This window comes from Dermacentor variabilis, chromosome 7 (assembly GCF_050947875.1).
Source record: "Dermacentor variabilis isolate Ectoservices chromosome 7, ASM5094787v1, whole genome shotgun sequence".
NCBI classification, from domain to species: domain Eukaryota; kingdom Metazoa; phylum Arthropoda; class Arachnida; order Ixodida; family Ixodidae; genus Dermacentor; species Dermacentor variabilis.
The window spans coordinates 136038665-136063081 of NC_134574.1; the positions used below are offsets into that span (position 1 = coordinate 136038665).

General features: G+C 42.9%; 1 protein-coding gene across 1 annotated transcript; it reads left to right on the forward strand.

The window, feature by feature from the left end:
• The first annotated feature begins 1333 nt into the window (after positions 1-1333).
• LOC142587958 (doenitin-1-like) lies at positions 1334-23815 on the forward strand. Its single transcript, XM_075699358.1, has 5 exons — positions 1334-1505; positions 6399-6578; positions 18281-18460; positions 19623-19799; positions 23457-23815. Exons 1-5 carry the CDS (start codon positions 1451-1453, stop codon positions 23522-23524), a joined length of 660 nt encoding a protein of 219 aa, XP_075555473.1. The 5' UTR covers positions 1334-1450; the 3' UTR covers positions 23525-23815.
• The last annotated feature ends 602 nt before the right edge of the window (positions 23816-24417 follow it).

A 24417-nucleotide genomic window follows, 5' to 3' on the forward strand; every position in this document is an offset into this window, starting at 1 on the left:
AATTTGGAACTATAAGAATTGCAAAGCAAATACCGATTTTTCTTGTGCGACGCATGCTTTCTCAGTCTTAAATGCGAGCATTTAAAGAAGCATTCGTAGCGTTGGCTGCGATCTAAATGAAATGGAATATAGTAAACCTCCTTGTAATACTTCTAAGGTTTCTACCACCTTCGCGCGTGACCTCTAGAGTTGGGACGAAAATCAAACGCAAGCGCTCCTATTGAGGCGACGTCGTTAAGGGCCTCGTGTCGCAGAAAATCTGGCACGCGTCCGGCGTCCGGGGTCGAATGTAGCATCCGCGAAAAGAATTTCCAACCGAATTCCGAACCACGCTTACCCAACCACTTTTCTATCACCAGTTAATCCCCGGACTTTTGAGAACGGCAGCCCTCAAACAGCGGTAATGAAAACATAACACCGACATCGCGTATCTTTTATGTTAGCTCTTCTCAGACTGAAAAAAAAAAAAGGTTGGAGGACCCTTAAGCTTCGCCTTCAAGAGTGGAACGCGAAAGCAACTGCAGCTTACGTAACCGTAATGTTCACCGGGAAATGCTACCGGTGCACGAAGGCGAGCTTTGGGGTTCTTTTTTGGTGGTGGGCAAAGAATCGAAGGGGCCGCGCCGCTCCTATGTGAGACAGGCCTCAAACGGGAGCTGGAAACGCTAGCACGTTAAAGGGCCCCTGAGCCGGCCCCCATAGCAAATTTTAATTATATGCTGGAAGTTATGACGTGTCCTCTAGGGAGCGTTCTGCCCCCAAAAAAAGGACAAAGATGGCAAGATTACGATAGCGCGACGGTAATGAAATGACGAAGACGGAGTTATTGGGGCGGCGCCAAAACAACGGCGCGGCGACGCGGAAGGGACAACGCTGTGATGACGAGGGAGTGAAGCCGTCGGAACCATGCTGACGTCAGGACAAGAAAGAAATCATCATTAGAGAATGAAGGCGATGAAAAACGACGGCGATGTGTTCGAGTTGGAGTCGGCACTTGCGTACGTCCCTGGCCGGCCCGGACTCCGTCGCTTCGTACTGTATCTGGTACTGGTTACCACTATATGCCTGGCACCGGCCAATAGTAATGCCCGGCACCGGCCAATAGTAGAAGGCTGCCAGCGTCCAGCATCACAAAAATGGACGGAAGGGTCAAAGAAGTTTTTATTAAAAAAGAAAAGGTACTAGCGCACACATGCAACAGGTGTGCCCTAAATATCTGTGAAGCTGCGGCAGTTGTTCACAAAGTAGCTATTGTATCGTCATACTGGAAGATATGCAGAAGCATTGTAAGGAAATCAACGTTGCTTCGCTTTGCGAAAAGAAAGGTTGCAAAATCATAAGCAGAAATATGTTTTACAGAGAAAGTAGTCTATAGAGCGCCTTACACAGTAGTGCATGTCTGCAAGACTTCCAAAGTTCCTCTCACCTCCAGTGATTCAAAGAGATAACCATGAACGTTCCTATCAATGTTTTTGGATTTATCTTCTGCGTCGCTTCTGGGCATGGTAGGTGGCCTTTTTTCGCTGGATAAGGAACTCATCAGAGCGATAACTTCATTTCACCCATTGCGAAGTGCCTGATAGCAGACTTTTTTCCACCGAGATAAACACAGCTGACATTTAGGACGACAAGGCATAACCTAACAGCTCAGTCAGTGGCGAAAACTGAAGCGTAAGCTTACAGAAATCCTTTTCAAATGGCATGTCCTTAGAAAGTCCATGTAACTTTGTATCTCTTTACGTGTTGAACTTGCATTTGTTCCTTACCTATTGGTGAAACTTTGGCTACATGGGTTCTCCAGTTATACTTCTACAGTTCAATGCAGAATTTCTGGTTTTTATATATATAATACTTTACAATATAGCCTATACATTACAATATTGCGTGATGTGAGATTGTATATCATGTAAGTAAAAGTCAATCCAGTTGACGCGTCTATGTAAGCGCCTCCTTTCTGTAGGAACAAGCGAAACAATATGGGGCTGACAGTATCGCAGAGAATAAGGGGCGGATAACCTATGGTTCGGCATGCTTAGGTATGACCCGTCGAGTACTGCTTTTACTCAGTTCTTTCTGTTTACACAGTGCCGTCATGTAACACAACCAGGACATTGCTTTATAGAAGATAAATATGGGCAAATGCCACTCAAATAGAGCCTGCTTTCTTGCATTCAGATTTATTTAGTGCGGACTACAGCATCAATGAGTGTGTTAATATTTTCTGAAAGTCACAAAATTTTAAATAATTCAACTTTGAATGACTCCATTTTAACGTGTATTTTGTATTGTAATGATGAGTAATTATTTGAACTTGCCTGATAAGCTGTTCTACTGGAACCTGCTTCAGAATAGTTGGTCGGCATCACGTCGCGAATGATCATTGTAGTGAAGTAGCTTTTAGTATTACTAAGGCATCGTACCATTTTACGAGCTTTCCCCATCCAGGATAGTATCAAATACCAGCCCTTACTCATAACGTAGCTTCAACAGAAATAAAATATTGCACTAAACTTATGCTCTCTCCACAAGCATATATTTCCTACCCGGGCCTGTAATGTACACTCCTCGAATCAGCTTCGAAACAAATGAAATAACATAAAGATTGCCCACTTCGATTTAGAAAGCCACGCTTGGACAGTGCCTAATACTCAAATGTTGTGGCACAATGGTTCAATTGACGGGAACATTCTGGCGGTACACTTCAACAACAAAAAAAAAAGAGTCGGAGTCGCTATGACGCCAACTTTGAAAATGTCATAAAAGAGAAGTCACTTTAAAGGGCTTAAATAGGAACCGACGAGGCTCCGGCCCCTCGCACCAGCGGGATTTTCGCCGCATAATCCTAGCCATTAGACTGCTAGGACGCAGGGACCACATTATCGAACCCTCTTGGACTTCATTATATCCGCCAATCTTTTTCCATTCGTTTAATCATCCTTATTCGCCCGCATCCCCTGCCCTGTATGCCCTAAGGTATTTACCCTCGCATTCAAACAAAAAATAGAAAAAGCGCAAGCGCGACGCGTAGATCACTCAGTGACATTTGTAGCTAAAAACTATGATAAAACATTACATCAAGAAAATATCAGTATATTCTAAGGAAAATCCATGCACTCTTCCGCATAACGCCCAAATCCCCCCTTCATAACACTGTTAATCAACAGCAGCGGAAACATGTCGGGCGGCCCTTAAAGATGCAGACAACGCACTATAACGCTCTAACCAAGTACAATTTCGGAAAATGCAGACGCAGAAGGTTAGTGTCCCTTGAAGACTGTAGCCGAAGCCACTGGAGAGCGCAGCGCACCTTCACGTAAAAGGTGACAGTGCTTTACCATGCCTGATTTCTATATGTTTGATACACTTAAACCGTGATTAAAAATTCTAGTGGTGCAACACTTCGTTCTGCCGCATAATTTCTATTGCATTCCTCAGCGATGCGAAAGTTCGATTTGAATGGTGGGCCGTCTGGGTCGATAACATGGCGCATAGATGGTGTGCAGCCTGCAGAGCCCCGGTTGAACTTTGTCTTCGTGACTGGTCACATACAGGGAAGTAAGCGTTTTGGCGGGATTCGGGCTCCGCATTAATTGATAATTGGCGCCCTGGCAGAGCAGTCGTTCGCAGCTATTGCCAGGCTAGGTCAGCCAGCATCTAGCAACGATTCTCCCCTTCCTTCTTTGGCGTGTGGAACTTCTACTGTTTAAGAAAGAATTTCCACCGTCCTTGGGGTATACGATTAAAAAATGTGGGATACGATTAGGCTTGGATTTACCATTGCCATAAGAAAGCTATGTATATTTGGGATGTACGACGTTATGTAGTGATCGGTGCACCATAACCACAATAAACATATTGTGCTATAATTGTCTGAACGGAGCAGCTTCCCATACCTTCACAGTGGCAACATCTACACTGCCGTTTATTTTATATTATGCGCATATCAATATTACGCGGAGGCGAAATGTTTGGCGAGACCATTCTAAACTTTTGCTTAGCGAATGCTTTGCATTCATACTTTCCGATCCTGGCTTTAAGCAAAGATTGACCGATTTTATTTCATATATACTCCTTCTTAGCATAATATGCAAAAGTACAAAAAACGTTCTACAGAAAAGTATTTCTAGATTTTATGCATAAACATTACGGTTACTTTAGAGAGCTCGTGTGCTCCTCGGCAAGATAAATACATTTCCTAATCAGCTACATCAAGTTACGCCTAAAAAAAAAACAATCTCCTGCCACCACATTGACACGTATACTCGTTTAGCTTTACCGGGGGACCGCGCTTCATCGTCTAACAAATGTTATCGCTCAGCGCAGGATGCTCCTGCATGTATCGGAAGTTTCTCGAATGTTATAGATGGTTCTACCCACTGTATCTTGTCACCGAAACTTGCGCAATCTGATTGCACGTATGGGCTACGCGAATTGTGTAGTACTTTCCGGAAGATACGCGGGCACCAGCGACTACTTTGGAACCTTCGATGACTGATGTATAAAAGCCAACGCGCTTGCCCCGCAGATCAAATTTTCGACGATCGCCGACTGCATTTGCCGCAGTCGATGTTGTTTAAGTGTAACTCACATTTGTGGGCACAGGTTCGCCAATAAAAGGTTAATTTTGTCATTCACATGTAGAAGGATCGAGTAGAACTTATTGCTGGGCGAGTTGGTTGGGATCTGAAGAATACATTGTTGCGCCAAAAAAGGAAAATAAAGACTTGAGAAGGAAGAGTACGAAAAGATTTCAGCGCTCAATCTGTCTTTTCGTACTCTTCCTTCTCAAGTCTTTATTTTCCTTTTTTGGCGCAACAATGTATTCTTTAGAAGGATCGACATTTGGGCGAGTTGGTACTGGTTGAACATCTTGAAGGGGCAGCGCAAAAAGACGATGACAGAAGGCAGGAACACACAGGACAGCGCTGTCCTGTGTGTTCCTGCCTTCTGTCATCGTATTTTTTGCGCTGCCCCTTCAAGATTGTCATTCACAGTTTTGAGACTGTTTGTGACCCTCACTGCCACGTGACAACATTCGTAGTATTAAGTTACACCCATTTTGATGCAGCGTAAATGGGGCTCATAACAACATTTGTCTAATAGAGTTCTACGGTAAAATATTCTGAACCACTCCACTGTGTTCAAGCCACAGACAAAGAGAAAGGTGCTATGATGGTTGATGGATGCGGCAGAGTGGCTGCAATATTACAAAATTTTAGAATGGCGGCATCAAACGCTGGGGGCACTGAGTGTGCTGCCTTTGGGTCACGCAGGAAATACATTCTTTACAAGAGCGTTTAGAGCACGCTCTTCGCATACTGCTCTTGCGGTGCCATGGTTCCTAGAAATCCAAGCTACGATAAATTTATAATATAAGAACTCATCTGCGGATTGTCGTAGGCGCAAGTTCTTTCAGTTTCAATAAGAAGGATGAGCTGTATTGGGTGGTAAGCACCATTGAACAATGTATTGCGCTTAGTTCTATATCAGTAAATTATTCGCCATCAACCGCAAAATGAATCAATCACTCTGGGTGCGGCAGCCGCAATGATCTCGACTTCGGCTCACTAGATCTCAAAGAAACAACCTAACTCGAAAAAAAGCAGCAATTTGTACTCCGGTGTTTTATCTGTGAGATGAGAGAAAGCAATAACCTGCACCAGCTATCACTTTTGGTGGACGTCCCCAGTACCTCAGAAATTATTTCACTGAGATGCTAGACGAGGGCTGTCGCTTCAGTGGGTGCAACACTGTTTGTTGACGCAAAGTTATCGGGGCTATAGTGGAGTATCACTCCGTATCTGAAAAATAGCATGCTCTACACAAGCCCCAACACCTCTTGCACCTGAGGCATGCGAAGTGAAACTGATGATATTTTTGGGGGGCGCCAGTATGTTTAAGCTCCTGTACGTTTGGGGCTCCTACTTTAAAACTCTCTAGTAACAACAACAGCCCTGCACCATTATTGCAAATCAGCGAATTTTTTCACCTCTAATAAACATATTCAGTATGCGGGTGCATAAAGTGCAAATACATGTGACAATCAACCTCTAGGTAAGCTCACAGTCGTCATAGCTTTTACAGAAAAGAATACTTCCAATACCACGGCATTCCACTTTTGGCTTTACTGAGTTTTCTAGAGTTCCAGCAACCGCCTACTCCCCGATAAACCAAATAAATCATGCGTACAATTTCTGCAATCCCTTGGACAAGTTTTAATGCCAGATATCTCGTAGGACCCGGTGAAAAGGTCTCACCATTAGTTATCCCATTTACACCGACCAAATATCCGAATGATCAGTGTTCTCAAACACTCCCAATGGTTATGAAGCATAGGAAGGTTCTAAAGGATGGCTGTATTTCCATTGTCTTGTTAACGGAGCTTCACCATTTTTCAGCCCAAACGCGAAGACCGAGAATTTGTAACCTACCGCCCGAAACTGGCCCCTGCAAAGCACGTATACTAGCGCAGTATTATAATCCTCTAAAAGATTCCTGTGAAGAATTCACCTATGGCGGTTGCGGAGGGAACGAGAATCGATTCGACACGCGACAACTATGCGAAGCGACGTGCCTACGTAAGTTTTTAAATCGTCATCTTGCTGCGGTAATCAATTGTATGTTGTATTGTGACTATAGTTACACCCAAGATATTGTTCGTGGTGTATGCTACGTTCGCATATCTTTCTTTTTCCTTTATGATGCCTGACGAATTACAACGGGAACTCATTGAGAAAACACATGTTACACTGTCATAATGAACCAAAATTTGCAAGAGACAGTTAAGTATTCATGGAAGTCAACTATTCTTCAGAACCGCAATACTTGGGGCGAGTGCGGATCCATTAAGCAGTGAAATCTAAGAGATACAAAGGGAATTTTTTTAGACCATACATATTTCATAAAATCACTTGTGGCCGATACCGTAACGGTAGTCCTTGAGTTGGAATGCTCGAAGTGGTGCACAAACTGGCAGGATGTATCAAAATGCATAATCCAATAGCTTGGAAAAATTTCCTACTCAACTTTTTTATTGATTACTTTACGACACATCTTGCAATTTAGGAGTTGTAACTAGTGAGTTTGCAAATAATATGCAGCTCGAACGACTTCTAAGGATTCCGCGTGTTTTCAAATATGCACCGTGGAACCTGTAAAAGTTCACATTTCTTGCACTTCCGTTTTTTAACAAACACCCGTTTTTCGCACAGAAGCACAAAAGTAAATGGAACGTTGATGTCATGTACTTCAATGCATATTAGGAATAAATACCTTGAAACTTGGGGCATCGCAAGATTCCTTCAAAACTGAAAGCCTTCCGAACCCACCGGCTACATTTTGTTAATTTTATTATGTGCCATAAAGTAATTATTGCAAGCGCATTAGTGTTTTCTTTAATTAGTCGTGCGTGCTAGCACCGCCATCTTAAGTAGTGCAGCTGAATGACTACAATTCGTCCATCTGCCGCGAGCGATATTTAAAAACTGGCTGTTCTAAAAAACACCAGGTAGATGCCTCCTAGTGTTATTCACTATAATCATAAGCCAGTTCTCATGATTTAAAGCACTATTATCTTATGCAACACACATGCGGTTAACTGGTGCATTTACAAATTGCCTAATTTTCGGAAGCTGTTGAATAAGTATAAGTTTGGACGATCATAAAAGCAGCGTAATATGTAAACTACCATTCCACCAAGCCCGTGCTATGTTTATTTTTGTTCTCTGTTGTCGCATTTCGCTAAGCAAAGTGCGCGGGCCTTGGGACCTTTACATTACCTTCTTTGTCCTCTCGTATCCAACCGCTTTCTTTAAAAAAACGAATTTTATACAAACGTCGGCGTTTCTAGCTGCCGCCAGCAACACCTTGCCAGGCTTTAAACACAAAAAAATCGAATAATAACCGTAGAAAAGATAAAAATGCGCCGTATAGCTCCACCTGTCTGCGAAACAATGCATTCCTGCGTGTGGTGGGCCCGTATCCAGCATTTTATTTCATTTGTGTGCGAAACAGTGCAAGACGGTGCGTGTCCTTGCACTCTGCTGTGAGCATTTATTTTGGACGTTGGCTTACTTTTTCTTGGAATTTATGTGTAGGACAATGGCAGATATTCTCCTCACTTCCGGATCACGCCAGCCGTGTCGCTTCAGTGGCAAAGGTGTTCTGTTGGTGAGCAGTAGCTCAGGTATGCCACTGCTGGCAGAGCGCCTTTCTCATACGGACGCCATATACGAAAACTTTGGTACACTTGTATATATGCAGCATTACGCAGAAATTCGCAGTGTTAGTTACGATGCTTTTCTTTTTGGTCACCTGAAGCCGCTTTGTGGCGAACACAGATCTCATGGACACAAGCGATATGTGTTTTGATTTATTAGGCATAGAGTACATGAACTAAATGGGTTTTCTTGTCCTAAACTCAGAGCGGTGATGCAAATGCAATTGTAAACTAAATGCTAATATCGTGTTAATTCATTTATTTTAAATCTTTGTTCTTAGATATGGCTCACGTACTAAAATTACCAAAGGGCGTATTGCCGGGACTCAAGACAGGTCCACTTGCAGGAAATATGATACTATCTGCACAAGTTTCACAACTTTTTTGCTTAATTTTGGAGCAGCGCACTTACATCTGACACGTACAAGTAAACGTAGAAAGGAGATAGACAGTCGCTCTGTATGTCCCTTCTGTGTGCACGTGTACGTGTCACATGCGAATGCACTGCTTCAATATCATGGCGCCCCAACTAGCCTATCATGCAGTATCTTTTAAGCAAGTTCTTGCTTAAGATCACAAAGAAAATACACTCCTGATGGATACTTTGACGTCACACATTGCGCAAGCATATGTTTCGTCACATATTTGGGTAGGCTATATGCAAATTCACAGCATCCATGGAAATTCTAATTGTGCATAAACGCAAATATGGCGTTCATCTATTGTAATTACCGCACCTTAATTAAGGCGCGCGTACTACAATTGCTGAATTTTGTATTATCAGTACTCAAGAAAGGTCCACCTGCGGGAACTGTGACACTATCGGCACCAGTTTCAAAACGTTATTGCCTAAGACAACCAACAAATTACATTCACGTTCGATATCTGAATGTCCTATTTTGCGCAACTAAGGATTTATACTTCTTGAGCCTTGACTAGCTCTCATTCATCCATTCAAATATTCAAATTATAATAAATAAATAATACAATTAGACAATATTGGTTATTTGTATTGTGATCAGTTTTTACTGGACAGGTTGTGATGTTCGGCAGTCTTGATAATTTAGTATGTCAGCATGGGAAAGTTGGAGAATGTAGTATGTTCCTTAAGTGCCGCTAGTAATATGATTTGCGTACCACTCGTTAGAGCTTCACCATTTGCATTTTGTGATCTGTTTTTACCAACACGATGCCGACATAATCTTGTGGTTTTAAACATCGCTACAGACATTCCCGCTTATTTTATTCGCAGTCGCCGTGGACTACCTCTAAAAAAGTTTTACCTTGCTTTCTGTACTTCAAAGCACAGTAAACGTAAGTAAAGTTAGAGGAACACTTTTTTTTTTCGTGGCTATGCGAGCCGCTACAACAATACCCGCATCAATCCTATAGCAAGTGTAAAAGAACACGTCCAGGTAAACAAAAACACGTAATTTCGCTCACAGAATGAAAAAGAACAAAACCCGCACCAGCAACTTCTTCCGGCTATAGCTATGCTGCATGCGTAGTCTCTTGGTGACCTTCATTTTTATATTTGGCCAAGTCAATGCGTACTTAAATTGCTAAATCATGCCAGAGAATTACCACGGCTACACTGATCGCGGTAGCTTGATAGACAGCAAGGAGTCGGTATCTCTTTGACCTACACAAAATGCGACGCATGCAGTCATACGTTGTAGTAATTACTTCAGAACGTGGCATGTAGTGGCCGAGTTGCTAATGCGTGGTATTTTCTTCCCCGCCGTCTATTTTAGTTCACGCCCCCGAAGAGAAGTAAGAATTACGTAGTACTTATTTATTTTGACGTATAAACAAGCTTTTCAGTGCTTGTCCACAGTGATATTTGTTTCTAAACTATTGAAAGACGCAGTTACGTTCCCCTTTCAAACCTGCACAGTTAGCTCGATAGTCTATGAATAAAATTCCATCATACGATTACTATTTCAAGAGTATCTTCTATGTGACAAGAACGAAGTGCCACTACAAGATCCCACGAATACTGCCAGTCAGGCATCCGGCCCAGGCGCACCTACATACATAATCCAAGCAATGTTTATATGCTTTATAGGCTCCTATGTCCAGTCCAAAATCGAGTTCACTACGCAACAATTTCTCTTTCATGTCATTGGCCTGTGCATAACAAGCAGAGTTCCCGCAACGGCGCAACTCCGCGCATATTCCTACAAGTACACTTCCTCTTAAAATACAAAGTTTTCGTATGAACTTGCTCTCATCTGCAATCGATCATCTGCCGGTGTTCATCTCCAGCACAGGCCAGTAGCAGGTATACTGCAAGCGATACAAAAATTATGCGAGTCAAATGCCAACAGGACGTTGATATTAATATATGTCTGCCATGCGCCAGGCACTGCGCACGAGCCATGATAGGCAAATGCTAGTAACAGAGCCGCGGAGTTTCGCTACAAAAAATATTTATGTCAGGCATGTGTATCTCCTTTTGATATTAGGAACCCCTTTCCTTGCCCCTCGCCATTTTACACCTCATCTTGAAGAGGCAGCTTCGTGCACATTTTGGGCAAATTATTTTGTGTGTTGAGCTAATTCGGCACCAACTTGCTGTGAGTATATACTCGCAGCGGAAAAAGGATTTCTTTTAAGCTGCTGCCTCTACTCACGTTACAGTTCAGCACTCATCCACCACTTCTCTGTATTTCACTCCCAAAAGAGGTATTTACTCGACGGAAGGGATCACAGATAGGTTAGGCACCTGGTGTTTTGGCGATAAATACAAGTACGATAAACGAGGCGAGGCCAGTGAACAACACTCTCGCCTCCGGTGCTTCGGCAATGCACACAAGCCTTAGAGTTTATAATAAGCACGCTCATTCAGCGAGTGTCCTCCAGCCGTGTGAATGCGAACCTGTCCGGTGGAACCTGTGTGAAGTGATCACGCAACTGCTTGGCTGCTCAAATAGCAAGCAGGAGTGACCCGCGTGTGAATACATCACTCGTCATAATCATCATCAACCTATTTTATGTCCACTGCAAGACGAAGACTTCTCCCTGCGATCTCCAGTTAACCCTGTCTTGTGCCAATCGATTCCAACAAGCCCCTTCAAATTTCCTAATTTCATCGCTCCACCTAGTCTCCAGCCGTCCTCGACTGCGTTTCGCTTCTCTTGGTATCCATTGTGTAACCGTAATGGTCCAACGGTTGTCTAACCTGCGCATTACATGGCTGGCCTAGCTCCATTTTTTATTCTCTTGATGTAAATTAGAATATCGGTTATACCCGTTTGCTCTCTGATCCAAACCGCTCTCTTTCTCTCTCTTAAAGTTATGTCTAGCATTCCTCGTTTCATATCTGTTTGCGCGGTCCTTAACTTGTTCTCAAGCTTCTTTGTCAGTTTCGAAGTCTCTGCCCCATATGTTAGCACCGGTAAAATGCGCTGATTGTACACCTTCCTTTTCAGTGATAATGGCAAGCTTCGATTCGGGAGCTGAGAATGCCTGCTGTATGCCATCCCGCCCATTTTGTTTTTTTCTATAAATTTCCTTCTCATGATCAGGGTTTTCTGTGATTAAGTGACCTAGGTGAACGTACTCCTTCACAGACTCTAGAGGCTGACTTGTTCCGAATTCCTGAATTCTTGTTCTCTTGCCCGGCTATTCATCATTACCTTTGTTCTTCTCCATATTATTCTTCAACCCCACTCTTACACTCTCTTTGTTGAGGTCCTCAATCATTTGTTGCAACTCATCTGCAGTGTTGCTGAATAGAACAATGTCATCGGCAAATTGAAGGCTGCTGAGATATTCCCTGTCGATCCTTACTCCTAAGCATTACCAGTTCGATAGTTTGAATACTTCGTCCAAGCACGCAGTGAATAGCATTGGAGAGATTGTGTCACCTTGTCTGACCCCTTCCTTTATAGGTATCTCCCTACTTTACTTGTGCAGAATTAGGGTGACTGTGGAATCTCTGTAGATATTTTCACAGGCATTTAGGTAAGCAGTCTGTACTCCTTCATTACGTAATGGCTATATGACTGCTGGTATCTCTACTGAATCAAATGCCTTTTCGTAATTATGAAAGCCTCATAGATAGCTTTATTGTACTGTGTGGATCTTCCGATTATTTATTAATGGCATGGATGTGATTCATTTTAGAGTATTCCTTCCTGAAGCCAGCCTATTCCCTTGGTTGACAAAAGTTCAGTATTGCCCTTATTCTATTGGAGTTTGTTTTGGTGAATATTTTATATAATATTGGGAGTAAGCTAGTGGGCCTATAGTTTTTCAATTCTTTAACATCTCCCTTTCTGTGGATTACTATAATATTTGCATTCTTCCATTTTTCCGGGACCCTTGCTGTCGATAGACACTTCGTGTAAAGAGCTGCCAGTTTTCCAAGTAGTATGTCTCCTCCATCTTTCATTAGATATACTGTTATTCCATCATTTCCTGCCAATTTCGCCTATTTCATGTCTTGCAATGTCCTTTTGACCTCATCACTGATTATAGCGGAAGTCTCTGAAATTTGTTCATGACTGCTTCGAATGGAGGTATCACGGCTTCTCTGGGTGCTGTACAGGTCAGTATAGAATTCTTGCACTGTTTTTACTATATTCCTGACTCCGTTTCCCGTCAGTAATCTCCCCAGAGCTCTGTCGTCAGCCTAAATAAAGCCAGAAATAATATCACTCGTAACATGCCGAAAGCACCCTTCTCATTGATGTGAGCTTTCAACCTGGAAACAAGTATCGTAGTGACAACTCAGAGTACAGTTCTATGCGTTCTATGGTTTTCTATGCGTACAAGAAGAAAAAAAAACAGACTCCGAACCCAAGCCTTTTTTTCCTTCCTACACATGCACCTACAAATGCAGGCGATAGCTGCGCCGAGAGTCTCTCTGGCTATGCGAGCAGTTATTTGAGCAAACATTGCGCACGAATTGCCCCGTAAAAGCTGTGAAACGACACCATTATTTCTTCTAGCAAAACTCCTGCGGCCATTGCTTCCTAAGAGCTCTGAAACCATGCCACTCTTTCTCGGAGCAACAATTGTGTATTGTATTCATATCACTGAAACACTCTGAACATATGCTAGTGTATCTTGGAGCGGCAGTACTCTACACACTCCCTTAGAAAGGAGTTAAAATGTGCCAGTGTTTCTTGGAACAAAAATTTGACGAAACCCATCTCACGTTGGCTGTCGACGGCGATGCGTTGAGCATTAGCTCAATATGCCGGCGTAACATATTACCACCGTCGAAACGAGTTATGCATGAGGCGTGAATTGCAGCGTCTCTTTCCCGCTTCTCTAAGAACTCGTGGCATCATCTAGCGCCGCCGCCGCAAAACCTACGCGTGGCCTCCTAAGTGCAATTTGCGCGCCAGGGCATGCGAACGCTGAGGAACGCGTCATGCGGCATCTGGGCTCCTCTCTCGCGCTTTCTTGTGGACACGCTGCGCCATCTAGTCGCACAGGCCAGAAGTCCCCGCGTAGCCTCCAACACAAGAAGCATGGCACGCCGGTGTCTGCGAACGCTGGTAATTGTTCTTCCGCTTGCCGGTGGTACATACCTAGTTATTATGTTGGGGTCAAAGACGTTAATTGAAGAGTGGAACAACCCTAAGGACACATACCCAGTGACACGAAATGGTCTCAAAGAGGCTCACTGAAAACCAGCACCGACCGAGTGGCACATATCGGTCCTCCAAGTCGCCATCAGAGAGCATCTTCGAACATCGGTCACTGCCCGGTCCGGTATGTACAGTGACCCGTGTCAGCGTGAAAGAGGTTCGTTGAAGAGCGACATGTGTCTACACATTTCCACCTACTCCATGACCCAGATGGTTTTTTTAGAGCCCTCTTGCCTCAGCACAGCAGCTCGAGGCGATACCCATTCGACCACGCACTGCCTAGTGACCTTTGTGGGCGGGAAGACGGTTAGGTACAAACGGACATAGATACAAACAGGTACGAACATAGGAATTTGGCCACGGAAAGGGCGGGAAGTACGCTAAGGATGCCAATGCATTAAAAACTCCGGCAGAATTTGCCTGACAGCGAATCTCTACTCTTATCAGATTCAGCAACACACTGTAATGTGGACGCAGAGACACGTATAAACGAGGCGTGTATGCTGGCGGGTTCCTGTTTGTTGCGCTTCATTGAACACGCAGCACCATACAATCACGCCACAACGAAGTTTGTGCGCGACTCCCGTGTTATTTTATTTTCAAAGAAAAATATTTTACCCTATATGACATGAGTGCGACTCCGCCCAGCAACAGAGAAAGGTCAGTCAGTCAAGAACTTTATTGAGGTCCTGAGGGGTTTTAAGCCATTGGAGATTTCATGCGGGGAGCTTCTCGGGCCGAAACCGTAGGCGACGCCCAAGTCGGGATAGCACGTGGTGATGCTCCGGCAGTTCTTAGGCCCTTTGGATGGCCTTGAGGGGGAGTTTGAGGTCCGGGCTTTTGAGGGCTTCTTCCCATTCGGGCTCACTGGAGAGATGACCCTTTGGTAACGCGGTACATTGCCATAGCATGTGCAAGAGTGAGCAATAAGGTTCTCGGCAGTCTGGGCAATTTGCCGGGATGTCGGATTTGTAGGACTCGTGGCGGATACGAGTATGTTTGTAGCATTCGAAACGCGGCGGCCTGTGCGCGTTCGAGTTTGGCGTGCGGGAGCGGGTGTTTGATTTTGCCTTTTCGATAGTGTGAGGCGACTTCTTGGTAAGTGAATAGCGGGTCAATAAACTGAATGGCCAGCCCCTCGGAGGCCGTGGGAGCGTCGCGGCGGGCAAGTTCTCGTGCACGGTAGTGGGCCGTTTCATTGACGTTAGCTTTTTGCGGGTGAATGTCTTTCCCCATGCGAGCCGGAAACCAGGAGAGACATCGTTTGCTCTCTTTTGAGCTCGCTAGTAGTATATGCATGACTTCTTTAGATACGTTGCCGCTTTCGCATGCCCGAATTGCGGCACGCGAGTCCGTGATCACGTGGGTAAATGTGGAGTCTGCCATGGCGCTATCTGTTCTGCTTTAGCGCTGTTGGTAGTTTTGTCGTGATTTTTTTCGCCATTGAATACGAACCGTGACATACACTCGGGACCCAAATTAGCGTCGGGACATTCGCTGAATCGCGACACATACCCTGCGGCACATCAGAAGCAACTCACGTTGGCGCAAAAGCGCTTCACTGAACAAGTGCACAGGCCCAGTGGCAGATACTCAGTGAATTACACGTTATAGAGTTATATATTTATGCGCCTTCCGTATACCCACCCTATGTACTAGCCCAGTGATTATAGCGTCGCGCTGTTAAGCTCCATGTCGCTGATTCTACCTTGGCCTCGGTGGCCGAATTTTCCTGCCAGAGACATGCAAAATCGCCCGTGTATGTTAACGTCATGCGGTCGTTTTTTCTGCTCAAATTCTAGATCTATTTTTTTTTCCACCACAGCCCTCACAGGCAGGGACAGTATATTATGACTTGCTCATGAAACATCGCTTCGAGGAAGTAATTCAGAGCCTACGCAGCTTTGGAAATGAAACCCGATTGCAGAGGTCCATTATCAGAGTTTCTGGAAGAAGAAAACCAGTAAAAGCACAAAGAACGGGATTTGCTGACTGATACAGAAGAAGCTCCACAGTCTGCACGTCCCATTCTTTGGGCTGCTACTTGCTTTTTACGCTGTTACTTGTTGTTACACGTACCAACCGGGCAAATTTAGCGCTGTATTGAGCAAAGTTTCGCGTCGGCTAAGTTACACTAGTTGTGTGCAAATTTTACACTTTGCTCGTAAGTCTAGTCGCATGTTGTGGTATATACAAAACATTCCTGACAAGAAAATTCTCATCATTTCACCGATAAGTAGCCTATCTTGAACATTATTTGTACCACACTCAAGTATGGCATCGTCAAGCATGCATTAGGCTATTTTACAATAACGATATTTATTTCATATGAACGCGGAGGTTGAGCGAACTACCACTTACCAATGTAAAACCTTTATGTTTGCTTTGGTTAACTTAGGGCTATGTCTGCTCAACGCTTTTTTTTTAGACTACCAGAAACCGCTCGCAAAACATCGCTTTACCACAGTACTAAAAGTACTATGTAGTAAAAAAAAAAGACAATGCAGAAATGCTTGGGGTATATTTTTTTGGTTTCGTACGTCCAACTCCCCTTTTTTTCTTTCTTGTGTGTTTAGCACTTTGGCTACTTGTTCGGACAGGCACCAGCAAACCTGAACATCTGTATTTTCCTATATTTCAGTGTGTCAAAGTTTGTCACTTGATTTAGTTATTCTTTTCTTGCTTAGTACAGTCAGCTTGTTCACTTTTCTGATGCCCCATAGTCGAGTTTCTCGTGCTCGTCTTAAGTTTTTCATTATGATACAAATAATTATTTCTATTCCATTTTGATTCTCACGATTATAACGCTTAACCGCTGGTCGCTAGCGCTTGCGTGAATTGTTCTGCTTTGCTTCACTGTTACTCCACATGAAATTTTGCAGTTATTTCGCACCCTTTAAAGTTTAACAATCGGAAACCACCTTTCAGATTACCCTTTGGGAAATTTAATCATCTCAAGCTTAGTAGTTTCACGCTCACAGCTACTTTTGACAGAATGTCTTTGGTGTAGAAAAAGAGAGTTGCAAATTTTGTTCTAATCTTCGAATTACTCACTAAGTTTCATAAATTTTATAACAAATGAAGACCTTCAATACAGGCACCAGTTTTTCTAAAAAAATATTTTTTGTTGTTTAAGTTTTACCCAATGGACACTGCTTTTCCTGCTGCTGTGTATTCGAGTACGATAATCCCTCAGACGTTACCAAAGCTTCTTCCTACAACTGAAATGGCTTCGAACTATTGTTGTTGCCAGTACACACTATATACAAAGCTCGATTTGTTATACAATTCGGTTAAACGGCTTCACATATTGCGCGGTGTTGAGAATCAGTAATGCGGCAGAATCGTATGTCTACACAGGAGCCTGGTTCTTGTGTGCACAGACAAAGTCGTTATAGCGCGATAGCATTTACAGCTATTGGTATAAGTTTGCCCATTATTAGGAAGTTGCAGCTGTGATAAATTAAGGACTAGCTAAAGTATGCTATATCCGTTGAACTATTAACATTGGCATGCACGTTTGGTAAATTGCAACCAAGAAAACATACTCCTGCACAGGATTTGAAGAGTGCAACCTTATTTTAGATTCTCGATAATTTTATCTACAGCGTCATGAGAACCTTTATTCCTCTTTGAAAAGAGCAAGTCTAGGAACGAGTTAACGAAGAAGGGAAGTCATGCAAGGCATTTTGAATGCTTCAATGTTGTGACGAGCATAATGGAGGGTTCTGCGTAACTGCTACCATTTCTGTTCGATAACTAAAGTTCTGCTCGTTGGTAAGGTGAAAAAATATGGTTGAGTTGAGTCGAAGGTCGTATTTATAGGAAGCTTAACTGTAGTGGCAATATGTGGGACGACTGTTCCTAATTTAGGGCAGTATCAAATTTTTATCCTTTTGTTCGTTAGCACGTCAATAAAACTTTAAAATAAATTCTCTTTCTACTCGTTGAAATTTTACATTGTGACACCTGGTCGTAAACAAGCTTCACACTTAAAAATACATACATTTACGTAAGATAGCACAACTCACACTGCGATTTCTTCAGTTTTTAACTTTGTTACCGGGACATTTGCTCCCTTGTGAACACAAGATAACCGGCTCTGTCGTTCGTACAAACATATTGTGATTATTTCATATTTCGCTTCACCTTTCGTACACATTTAAGTGACTTCCACTTTATTATCTGGCACATATTTTGTATTGACCCTTCAGCTTACATATTTCTCTTCCTTGAAGAGTGAGCCCAAATGAGCACATATATCTTTATGTTGTTCTTAACTAATGTTGCCCAAGACGTTTCTTTGTCATTGTGAATATTGCGCGCGCTCATTAGCAAAAAACACATTATTTGAAGAAACACTATGTACCAAGACCCCTCATTTGCCATAAATGAGAAACAGATTTCACAAATGTCGGCCGTTCTTTGTCACTGAAATGTCTTCACAATTTTTCAGCCAAAAAGGGAAAACCGAATCCATGTGAGCAACCACCAGAACCTGGCAACTGCCGAGCGCGCATACCAAAATGGTTTTTTGATGTCCGGTCAAGGAATTGCAAAATTTTCACCTACGGCGGTTGCGGCGGAAATGAGAATAACTTCGATTCTGAAGAAATCTGTCAGGCGACATGCCTACGTAAGTACAAGAAAAACGTTTATTTTCGCAACCAAAATAATTATATTTGTTAATGTCAGCAAGAAAGTAGCAGCACAGTTGTTTCCTTTTGTTAGATACGGCCATCGACGCATTCGGTGTCGCTGCTTCATGCGCGAAACAACCCACGGTCGCACACGCATTCCAATGCTCTTGTGCGAGACGACGGGGATTGCTGACCCAACGATGTCGCTCTGCGCACCATTGACCTATGAGGAAAACTCTGCAGTTGTGCACGGAAATGGTGTGCTTGTGATTTATCGTGTTCAAGCCCGCGCCTCCCCCAAGAGCGCGTGTCGTTTGTTCCATGGCCCGAACGGTTACCGCGAGGGAGCCCCGCTCTACTGTCGTTCTAAGCGAGTACATCGACGCCATTACAGAAATTGCGAACCTTCTCTAGGCAAGTCATCGTCCAAGAACTGCAAGAAAATCTGGTTGTCACTATGACATACAGACTGACATCACATGCGAGGGAGTGGGCGACCTGAAATCAACGGTCTCTGTGTTCCCCGAGCTAAAAAATTTCTTTCAATTATCCTAAATTTAAAGATAGATATCAAGTGCACTTACGGATGTCTGTTCTGCGTCGGGTTAAGACTAAAGTTGCGAGTCGGCTATGGGTTTTCGGCTCACTTACGGGTTCTGTTCGACGAAGAACAATCAATACTTTTAAGGCGCGCGGAATCTCAACTGCACCAGCAATATTACTTTGCACATTAGCTTTGGCGACATGAGAAGATTTTATTATATGTTTTCACCAAAAATAATCGTCAAAGCGAGTTCTTTCTCTGCCATCCGACCTAAATCCAGCTCACCTAGAAAAAAAAACCAAGACGCGATATAAAAGGGAGAGAAAGAACGATAAGACAGAAAGAACACTGAACCAACGTCATTCCTGTCTTGTCGCGCTTTCTCTGTACCTCTATGGGGCTGCTTCCTTTTTTCCATTCTTTAAGTGGAGGAAATCTGCCATATGTAAAAGTTTTGATTAGGCCATCTTTCTGTATCAAGTATCACCCTGAAATAATCGTGCAGTTTTCCGACAGCAACAACTTGCTGGCAGAAAGTAACAAATTGTATTTTGCAATATTTTCGGCTCCGCGATTTTTCATTTCATCACTGCTTCTTTCGGTGCCATTCGCAGCAACATTCAGGCGCAGAATAGTCTGCAGCCAAGACCCACAACGTCGACGGTGCCTTTGGGGTCCACGATGGTTCTTTAATTCTACGGTCGAGACCTGCCAGCGACTTCCGCGCGACCAATGCGCAACGAGTGCTAACAGGTTTCCATCGTGTGTGCAATGCATGGGGCGATGCACAAGTAAGTGTCTGTTCCCACGCATCGCTGACTTTTTTCAACATTCCTTATTTTGTATTGCCTTCGGCACTGTTCTCCGAATAACGCATCAAATGAACTAAAATCGCGCGCGTTTCCCATTCTGGACCAGGAGAACCGTACAAAGCCAATTAAGACACACATAGAAGTAAAGCATTACCTCGTTAAAATATAGTATCATATATTTACACCTTCAAGCCGTGGTTACAAGTCACTCAGGCTGCATAATCACCTCAACTTCACGCGCATCTTTGGTAACACGAACGCTGTTAACTCATCCGCACTTGCAAAAGCCATCTGAATGTGGAAGGATCTTTCAGGTGATATCGCCTCTAATAATAATCTGAATATGCTTCGCGACCACCATGAGATACATTTCTTTCTTCAATAGCCTTGTAACATGGTTTATTCGTTTAAGTACGTGCTATGATTAATTTACAATGTCCTACGTATTCTTCTTCACTTGCAGTCAAACACTCTTTTAGTGCTTATTTCGCAAACGCATTCTTTTGTGTTGAGTTAATTAATTGTTCCCTTGCGCTTGAACCGCCTTTTGTATTTCGCAATTTATTTTGTTGCGTTGCGTTTCTTTGTTCACTTTCTTTGTAATCCTTTCCCTTACGACTTTGCTTGTGCTAACATTGTAATCACTAAAATCCCTTCTCAATGCCCTTTGGGCCTTTAAGGTATCTTTAAATAAATAAACAAATAAAAGTTCATGCATCAATGCATGAAAACGAAAAACAGATGTTTAGGTCAGCATCCACTGAACAAATACTGGATCATGTTTGCTACATTTGACAGAAAGAAAGTGAGAATATTCGGTGTAGACACGATATGTTCAATTTAGGGCTAGCCTTTATGTGACATGCTGTTAAATATGAATACGTGAGGTAAAACTTTAGGTATCACCTTTACAGTTGTGTAACTTAGCAATAATGACCTTTATCGAAATTGTGTAAACTTCGCCCATTCAGAAATCTAAAACAGTAAAATGATGCAATATTCACAACTGTATTACATATCAGAGAGTTGTCAGTAGGTCTTTCATAGATCCGACGTAACAAATTTATCCTTTTCACGTAGCAGGAAACTTCTATATAATTTTTTCCGCTTCATATAGCCTAATAGACGGCATTTGTATAGCTGCCATAACTGTTTTTTTATTCATTTATTTAGGAAACACTGCAGACCCTGTAGGGGCCCATGCAAGTGGTACACTGGTAAAAAAAAGGGTCAAAATCAGCTTAACTGTACAAAATAAACAATAGCATGGGTACATACCAAAGAATAAACAACAGCTATACAGTAAATGCCACTCGCGAGCACATTAGTAACAAAAAGAAATGGCTAGGACAATGCGCAGAGAAAAAAAAGTTAAAGAAACAACAACAGAAGAAATCGAGTTGTGCAATACAACATTCTCAATAGTGTACGCGTTCAATACGAACTCGTTCAATACGTTTTACACGTGCTTATTTGAATGGAGAAAACAGAGCCTGCTCATAATTATATCTTTACAGACGTTCAGTCTCCAACTTGTCAGCATATAAAAAACTGTGGTGCGAACTGGGAGGCCGGGCTAATATATTTTTTGTTTACCTGTCAGCGACATTACTTCTTAGTCTTTGAATATGACCCGACATTCACAAGCGTGATCGGTCTGGAACATTCCAGGTGACACATAACTGTAGTTGCATAAAACTCAAATAAGTGGAGGGAGATTTTGCTCAGCAAGCGTAACATCTGAGTGACATGGCTCGTCCCCGAGTAAATTGCAGTGACTGCCAACGATTATAGACAGGGAGCCAAGAACAATCCGAAACCTTAGCGTATACCTTTGCATTAATATTATGCTCGATCAGTCCGTCAATTACCAGCTTTAGAGGCACCTTGTGGTGCTGCTCTGAAGTTGTCTGTGTGCGCCTTTACAAAGTATAAAAATCCCACGTATTAAATGGCCGTGCTTTCTTACCCCAGATAAATTACACTTGAAGGCGAACAGTACTTCAAGGTAACAATTGTTGCTAACTTTGGTAAAAACGTCACAAGCTTATAATTATTTATTATTTTATCGTTCTTTAGCTCGAGAACCGTTACGACAAATTATAGGATCAGCGCCGATCAAGAAAAGGCACGGAAGGAGGCCTAGCGCTATTAGAACTAAAGCCCAATTGAATATGTATGGTATAAATACACCTTTTGATCTGTTTGTCTGCCTCCACACCCTAAGAGAAGCCACAGAAAGCCTAGAAAGCTAACAAAGCTCGCGCGTGGCGTTTATTGCTTAACATTCAATGATGACAAGCTCTGTGGGTAGACTGCGTAAAAAAAACTTTGCGTGTATCATCTTGTTTGTGCTCTCTTAAATATATTACACCGATGATACACCACATCATGGCATCGCACATGAAAGAAAAGTGTGTGTGTGTGTGTGTGTGTGTGTGTGTGTGTGTGTGTGTGTGTGTGTGTGTGTGTGTGTGTGTGTGTGTGTGTGTGTGTGTGTGTGTGTGTGTGTGTGTGTGTGTGTGTGTGTGTGTGTGTGTGTGTGTGTGTGTGTGTGTGTGTGTGTGTGTGTGTGTGTGTGTGTGTGTGTGTGTGTGTGTGTGTGTGTGTGTGTCGTTGAGTATCTGTTTTGCTTGTTTCCAGTGTAATCCTAAATATTTTGCTCCATCTTGGGCGATGTTCCTACGATTTGGTCTTCTGCTTGTTGCCGCTATTTGTGCGGCCAGGAGTGTCTCGTATGACGTAAAACAGATGCTTTGCGTGAAAATATGTCCTCGTAGTATACCTTCACCAGTTGTTTGGCGCTGAAGCTGCACTATGTAAATTGGGAAGGTGCTGCAGTGGCAAGCAAGCTACACGTTATTGTTACTACACGTTATTTGGCAAACAAGCTACACGTTATTTAGCTACAAGCTAAACTCACGGTAGCATGCTGACGAGTAACGCATTCATCTAATGCATGACATGGCAAATCAGTTTTGCCGAATCCCGCAAGGTGGGGGAAAGTACATGAAAGGGGAAAACTTGGCCTCCACCAGAATACTCGCGAATTTTTTGGAAATATGCAAGTATTCGGCAGGATGCTAATTTTTGCTTTTCATGTACTTGTATCCAATTTGAGGGGTCCGCAGGACTAATTTGCCATTTTCAGTATCGCAGTGCCTCGAGTTGAGTAATTAGCCCTCGCTCTGCTATCGACTAGCCTCCTGGTTAGTTCACAGGGTAGAGAGACCACCCCGAGAAGGCCTTGGTCACGAGTTTGAGTCACGGACCAGGACGAACGTTTCTTCAACTGTGAGGCTTTCTTTATGAACAATCTGTACTGGTTATTTTTGTAGCTTCGTGCTACAATTTCGGGGGAGGCCAATTCTTTTCTTTTAAAGCATGACATGTGCCAGCCTCCACCATTGATTAAATCAGATGTCGGATTCAGGACATTATTTCAAACAATATGATGGGGGTCCTTCATGGGACAGACTGAAAGACAAACTCTCTGACATTTATTACACGTAACTCTAATCACGCGGAAACTGTGCTTTTTTTTTCTGTGACACACCTTGATAATATCGAACAGTTGCAAAGCTTCTGCAGTGCTTATCTAATTTGAACTTCTGCTTGCTTTTCTTTCCTCCTCAGATTACAAGGCAAGAGAGTCATGCCGTGCAATTTTTAGGGCAATTCCTGGGCCCGGACAGCCGGAATAAGCATTTAATTCTGGACAGTCTAGAGAGTAATCTTGTGCCAAGATCTATCCTTTTACTAAGAATACTTACTACACCCACTAAAACATCTCTACGAAACAATAGAACACAGCAGCACCATAAATAATTATTTTAGAAAGTGAGGGCAAGTTGCTCCTTTGCTAAGACGAAACATGTTTCTTAACAAAAAAAGAATGTGATTTAAAATGACCAAAGTCAGAGCGAATTTTTTTCTTTCCACAAAGCACGTACTCGCATTTACACTGTCACTTTCTTCTTAAAATTATTCGGCACATGTACCTTGTTACCTCCTTGATAGCAACGCTGCGAATGCTACGGAACCATGTAGTGCGGTCCCAAAAGTATCTGTATGCGCGTTTTTCAGTGTGTACATTAGCATTATACAGCGGTTTCTGCGGTAATGACTACTTCACATAATTAAGCGACAACTTGTAGGTATAACAAAACGTCAAATTACTATTTGTGCCCGCATCGACGCCCTGTTTTGAGTCGTGAGTGCGACTGTCCCTTTCGGTGTCACGCTGCTCCTTCAGTGGTAAAAAAAAGCTCAGATATGTAGTGCTGTCCACGTAATATTTAATAACGCGCAATAGTGTGTGATGGTGATACCGTGCTAAAACAAAAACGAACAGAAGAAACAGGCTGATGCGCCTTAACACTCTTTCATAATTTTACCGCAGCAGCTCACCCAGCTTTCCACCTTTTATCAGAGTATCAGACCTAATATTACGTTCAATTACTGGATACCTAGCCATCTTTTGTTGCTGTTGTTGTTCCATATGCAACACATGCTTTTTTTTTCAGTCTTAAATAATGTGGTCATTTAGAGAAGTGCCTGTAGCATTCGTAGCGCTGCTTGCGATGTAAATAAATGA

Excerpts from the sequence above, each read along its gene's own strand:
- LOC142587958 (XM_075699358.1), top strand. The coding sequence starts at position 1,451 with ATGAACGTTCCTATCAATGTTTTTGGATTTATCTTCTGCGTCGCTTCT. Across the intron at positions 18,461-19,622 it reads CTGTCAGGCGACATGCCTAC|CAACATTCAGGCGCAGAATA; the intron begins GTAAGTACAAGA and ends TGCCATTCGCAG. Across the intron at positions 19,800-23,456 it reads ATGCATGGGGCGATGCACAA|ATTACAAGGCAAGAGAGTCA; the intron begins GTAAGTGTCTGT and ends TTTCCTCCTCAG.